The 6070-nt window shown below is 32.6% G+C and overlaps 2 protein-coding genes across 4 annotated transcripts in view; one reads left to right on the plus strand and one right to left on the minus strand.

The window, feature by feature from the left end:
* The window catches only part of LOC105344159 (integrin alpha-9), a 30821-nt gene extending 28496 nt beyond the window's left edge, over window positions 1-2325 (plus strand). For 2 of the 3 annotated variants that reach the window (XM_066072879.1, XM_066072878.1), the window contains 3 exons: window positions 1007-1099; window positions 1242-1367; window positions 1997-2325. In XM_066072879.1, the coding sequence (XP_065928951.1) occupies window positions 1007-1099; window positions 1242-1367; window positions 1997-2110 (333 nt within the window). In that variant the 3' untranslated portion in view covers window positions 2111-2325. The remainder of the gene's footprint in view (window positions 1-1006; window positions 1100-1241; window positions 1368-1996) is intronic. The other variant, XM_066072880.1, reaches the window with a different exon arrangement.
* Window positions 2326-3529: 1204 nt separating this feature from the next.
* Window positions 3530-5435, minus strand: LOC105344146 (uncharacterized). The gene is made up of 4 exons (XM_034452823.2): window positions 5344-5435; window positions 4886-4979; window positions 4187-4330; window positions 3530-3886 (listed from the first exon to the last, which is right to left on the minus strand). The coding sequence occupies exons 1-4, from the start codon at window positions 5362-5364 to the stop codon at window positions 3609-3611; spliced, it is 537 nt and encodes a 178-aa protein (XP_034308714.1). The 5' UTR covers window positions 5365-5435; the 3' UTR covers window positions 3530-3608.
* Window positions 5436-6070: the final 635 nt, after the last annotated feature.

Consider the following 6070-nt stretch of genomic DNA (forward strand, 5'->3'; position numbering starts at 1 on the left):
AACAGCACAACTTACGGACGATATTTTCTCTTCCTGTCACAAAGATGCGCACGTATTACAAACGTATGCAAATTTCATCTTCCGAAGATGGCCCAGAATTAACTGGGTAGTGAAAATTGGTTATGTTTATGAGGAATTTTCATCGTGTTTGGAGTAGCACAGTAAAACGTTACATGTTATATGGTCTTTATATGATCATTCTCGATAAATTTATTGTATGAACACAGACACTAAATAATATGATTAAGCGGTACCTTTAAATTTTTTAGCAAGATCTTAGTTGTCAAAATATTTTGATTTTGATACTGTAATGCTAATTTGATCAGAGTTGAGGCCATTGTTGCTCAGGTGAGCGATATGGCCCCTGGGCCTCTTGGTAACATTAGAGTCATTACACTAATCAAGATTGGGTATATATGGTACATGATAAGATATAGCTGCTATTTATGCTTTTATAAGGAGAATTGATGAAAATCACTTTTAAAAATGAAACATTTTATTTTCTCACATAATGGAAACTTATCAAAAAATAGAACAAAACAAAGAAGCGTATTAATGATACAAAGAAAGAAATATTAGACCAAATTCTGCTTTGATTTCTAATGTACAACATATATCAAGAAGATTTTTTAAATTTCAGCCTGGGGTTAACTTCTTCATTGGATGGTTTTCAAGCAATAAAAACTGTACCTTTATTAAATATTGAATATATTTATTTAAATCATGGATATTTTGGCCAGTTCAGTTGATCTGATAGTTTTTCTAGCATAGACAGGACTGGTGAGTGTTGGTTTGATGGTCTGTTAAAGCCCAGTGTGATTTTAGGTTTAGACACATGGCAATTGTTTAATGCCCTATAATGAATATAGCCATTGACAAGTCTCAACGCAGAATCAAAGACTTCATGAATTAAAAATCTTGTTACGCTTCTTTTGCATTTCAGTACTACTTTAAATGCTTTTTATGATTAAAACAACAATAAATAGTTGATAATATATTATTGCAGAGATACAAAATGTTGAAATATGTGGTAACAGCAAAACTTAACCTCTCTGAGGAATCGGGTTTTGAGGGTCGTTTCATAAACGAGGATGGTGAGGTGTGTTATCTGTCTATCTATCTATCTGTTAATATATCTGTCAGTATCTGAAAATCTACATATATCTTTCCTTTTTATCTGTTTGTTTCTTCTGGAGCACAGTACGTGTACTACATGTCTTTTTATTTTTGTTTGGTTTCAGGCACTCTTAACCATGGTACCCAGAGAGTTTACTTTCGAACCAAAAAAAATTGATTTAGGCATAGTTATTGGAGGAAGCGTAGGAGGCTTGGTGTTCTTAATCATTGTAGGAATTGTTTTATGGAAGGTACGTTTTTGGGGTGTGATGATTCATACTGATTTAATATACCAGTCAATAAAAGTTGGCAATACTAAGTTCGTCGGAAACTTTACTTCATTCCTCATCTTAAAAAATCCTTTTTGACCATTTAAATAAAGATTGCATATATGATACGCCTATTTGATTTTATGTAACTATTAACTCTGCATTGCCCCATGATTTTTCAGCATCCCTTTTTTGCTTTCATTCGATATGAAAAATATAAATACCGCAATGCCCTACCGTGTTCATTGAGTATAAGTAAAAACATGCTAAATCAAAGATTACTTCTTAGACACTCCTCGTTATTTTAAGTTGATTGCAAAAAAGAAATAAAATGTCTTCAAACAACCTGAGGTACCCAAAAATTGTACAAAGTTGTACAAGTTCTTCAAAAATTTATTTTTGAAATCATAAAGAAGTTAGGATGTTGCTTTTTGAATTTTTGCAATTAATTTAACACTCTGAGTTTTTACTGGTAAAAAACGAAATATGCTTTGACTCTGCTTTTAAATATTATGTGAAAAATTGTTTTCAAATACTTCTGTGTAATTTTAAGGCTTGGGCAGAGTATAATATATAAATTGTTCAAACATCTTTGTATTTACTCCTTGCAGCTTGGATTTTTTAAACGAAATAAAAGACAGCAAGTTGATGAATACAAAAGAAGAACTGCCATTATGAAAAGACAATCAAGAATGTCAAAAATGTCGGCGGTATCCAAAAAGTAAATATATGAATATATTTGAGGATTTTTGTTATACATTTGTTAGCAAATGTACCCGTTATCTGCGAAGTGAACGGACTCAACTCTCAAAGATGACTCAGGAGATGCTCACAATTAATGATTCTCGAATTTTTTTGTTATATTCGAAGGACATTTCGGGTACATTTTGTGTATCTTGGGGGTTTTTTTATCAATAAAAATTGTTACATTTCTTACAAATGTAATCCAGCTTCTTTTATTTCATACAGCAAACCAATCGGTTCACAAACCTTCAGGTCTTTACACCATTAGTTACACAGGGACTAAATATTACATTGGGTAAGATCTCAAACTATATATTCTGTGAGGAAAAAAGAACTATGCCTGGGCCTATGATTCTTTCATCAGGGTTTCCTTCTAACAGAATGAAGGGATGGTAGCTGTGGGGTTTTAATATTTCTTTTTTCTTACAATATTGGCGTTCGTAAAGGTTAATAGATTTTATACACCGAATTCATTTATATCTTGATTAGTACTACATGACGTAGTTTTTGTACCTTTTTATCTTTTTGCTGACAAGAAACCTACCAGAAATGATACACAAAGGCTTGGTCTCAAATGTATTTGGCTCTTGGTCCGGTGTATCGTTCATTTATAGAGACAAGTAATGGTTCTTTAGAAACTAAGCAGTCTGATTAATTGATTGATACGATTGTGTTATGGATCTGCTAAACTTGTAAGATGATTATGTTGACCTGTCAGATCGTTATGCTGACCTGTCAGATCTTTTTCCTGACGTGTACTTTATTCACATCTAAACAGTCAACACAAACATGTCTATGTACAAATTGTCTGAAAAGACGACATAATTATCTGACAGGACAACTTAATAATAACAATAACTGCAGTCTGGATATAACCTTGCCATGTTCCTCGCCTACCACAAGGCAGGATGTTTTACAACATATCAAATGTATGTCAGTTTACGATTATTGCATGATAGAGTTACGGTACGTTTTGTCATAATGCAATACTTGTTGTTCATTCATTTTGAAATCTAACAAGCAGGCAAATTAACAGGTTGATTTAAGATGCAACAATACCCATTCGGTTGTTCAAGATCGAACAATCAATATTTGTTTTGAATGATTGTAATTCTTTGATTGACTTTTAAACAAGAAAACTGTCTAGGATATATTTGGGGCCAAATCTAATCATTTTGGACAGTCAAAGTTTTCTTCTAACCAGAAATAATAATTGGTCATTAAATTTGGAAAATATATCTTATTAGAAGTGAAAATAAAAATTATTAAACTTATTTCAATTAGTGGCCAAGCAAGATAATTGGGTCTAGCATAAACACTTGCAGAGTTGCGTGCTAAGTTGCGGCGCTAAATATTGTTAAAATATTCTTAATGATGCCCCCAAAAAAATTAACAAATGGTTTTTCCCTTCTCTATATATTTATTTTGAAATCGAATTCCAACAAACGGTAATTTTTCCCATCTCTAACGATTATTATTTTATCGTTTGCGGCCGTAAGAGACATCATTACACGGTCCACGGCACCATGCTGGACAGTAGCTGGATCTCGTGCACAGCACTGCTGATATTCTGTTTGCAAATTTGTGGCAGTTGTTCCTAAATAGCCCATAACGTCCAAACGTACACCTGTAGTTTTTGGCGCACCCCTCGATACAAGCCAGGCTGATGCTGCTGTAACCGGCTGGGCGGCTCTCTATGCCCCCGCTACATTTATCTCCCTCTAAGCGAGAGTTAGAGATGGCAACCTTCGAATTTCCTACAAAGTTTTAGAACAAGGTATCAAATCCAAACGGACGTTGCTTTGGGTAAAAAACAAATACAACAACATCAAATATATTCCGAGTCTTTTGCTATACATGCAATGTTGTAAAATTATTTTGAAAGAACTCTTCTCTGAGAGTTATAAAGCTTATTTTTGCAAAACATAATTAAACAACAATCGCTTTTTAAACTAGCTTATTGTGAAGATCGAGGACGATTACACTACATCACAAAAAATTAACAATCAATGGGTTTACTTCATTTTAAAAAGAAACCTAAATGATGAATTTCTCACCAAGAAAATCGAAGTATTTCCCTTTGTAGTAAATGAAGCGATGAGAAAATGCCCAAGTACTTCTTGATGGAGCCGACTCTCTTTTGCCTTTCTTTGTCATGCAGAGCAGTTTAGTGGTGCCAAAATAATACGGAGACGCTCCGCCTGTTGGAAAAACGAATAATTGTTCCTGGTATCAGTTTATCTGCAGCATAACTTTTTACTCGTCTCCATCTTTTTCAAATAAGAAATGACAAAACATGATTGGGGTGGAAGAGTAACAGACGTAATACCTATTTTTTAAGGTTACCAATTGTGATCGTTCGGGACAAGTGTGTGGATTTTTATTTAAAATTGTACTTTTAGAGATAATTTACTGGCACATTGGTGACATAGATTTATTCCTTGCAATGTGTAACTAAAATTAAACGAAGGGGTTAATGGTAAAGCGATGCATTTTGATTTTGTTCTCCCTTTTATTTAACTCTCTTTTTCTGAACCTTATATTTTTTAATTTAATTCAGTACATGCCAATATAGAGCTGTGTACAAAATTTAGTTCTTTAGGAATGAAGAATCATTTTTTGTCTTTTATAGGAATATCAATTTATCAAGATTTCAAACCCAGTAACGCTAAATGGGTTTCACAAGATTATTTTGAGTAAAAAAATCAGTAGACGTCATAACTGTTTTTAGAGTAGAAATGTAGGGGTGTACTGACTTCTGGAGGGACATCTACTTCGACTTGTTCTTCTTCTCCTCCACCACCAAGCATCAGAATCCTCGATGAGGAGCGCACACACCAAGATGGCGACCTGAAAATGAGAAAATCAAGCACTTTATTCACTGGAAAATGCGAAGAGCTAGGTTTATAAGAGGCATAAACTTTTCAAACCCAGTTCAGTTTACGCTCATTGAATTATGTAGCTATCGTATCAAGTTTTACATGTATGTTTCAATTTTCAAAGTACGATATTAATAAATTAAATTAAGTAATAAAAAAATATTAATTGGAACTTTATAAGTCCCCTTTGCATTGTCCAGTACTAAGCACATTGACTATATTATCACATTAATTGATTAAGTGATATTTATACAATTAATCAAAAGTTTTTTTTTTTTAATAAAGATTTGAGTGTTTTAAATATAAATGAATGTAATTTTTTTTAACCAACTTACCAAGAAGAATCGTATTTGCATCTTGCAAGATTTGGATATAAGCAAGAAATAACCTGCAACATGTTTCCCCGCTGATTTTATACTGCTATTAACACCGCGAAAGTGACTCTCCGTATTTCGTGTAGTGCAAGTTACATAGTACAAGTCTGTCATCAGCACGCAAACATTTGACATTTGCTGGATATTGGTTGTCTATTCATTTTTTTTCATTAAACGTTATTAGATCTTTATTTGTTCCCTTTGTCGAATCTAGCAAAGCCTGAAATCCAGTGTAAGACCACTTGGGTCAGTGGGAATAGATATACATGTATGGTTCATTTGGAACAGTAGTGTATTCAAAGATTACCAATTTAAGTTTTAGTTTAAACTGAGAAATCTTAATCGTTTAAAATAATAGATAAACATTTATTACATTAAAAGATAAAAGATTAAATAACCATTTAAAAAAAAATAGATTTTATACAGTGATACGTATTGATAAAAAAAGCAAATTCATACACAGCATAAATTTGTTCCTCTGGTTGTTTTCTTCAAAAACTAGCTATTTCAAAGTCTTTATATAAACATGTACATTAAGTATAGCAATGGGTATGAAAGGCTCATTCATGTCAAATACATTCTTGAAATTGTTTATTAAGTATATAACCTTTCAAGAAATTCCCGAGTACATGTATGTGTATGCTTAAATTCTTATTTTAAAAGAACAAAAACAATGTAAGCATGCTTC

Source organism: Magallana gigas, chromosome 10 (assembly GCF_963853765.1).
Source record: "Magallana gigas chromosome 10, xbMagGiga1.1, whole genome shotgun sequence".
In the NCBI taxonomy this organism is placed as follows: domain Eukaryota; kingdom Metazoa; phylum Mollusca; class Bivalvia; order Ostreida; family Ostreidae; genus Magallana; species Magallana gigas.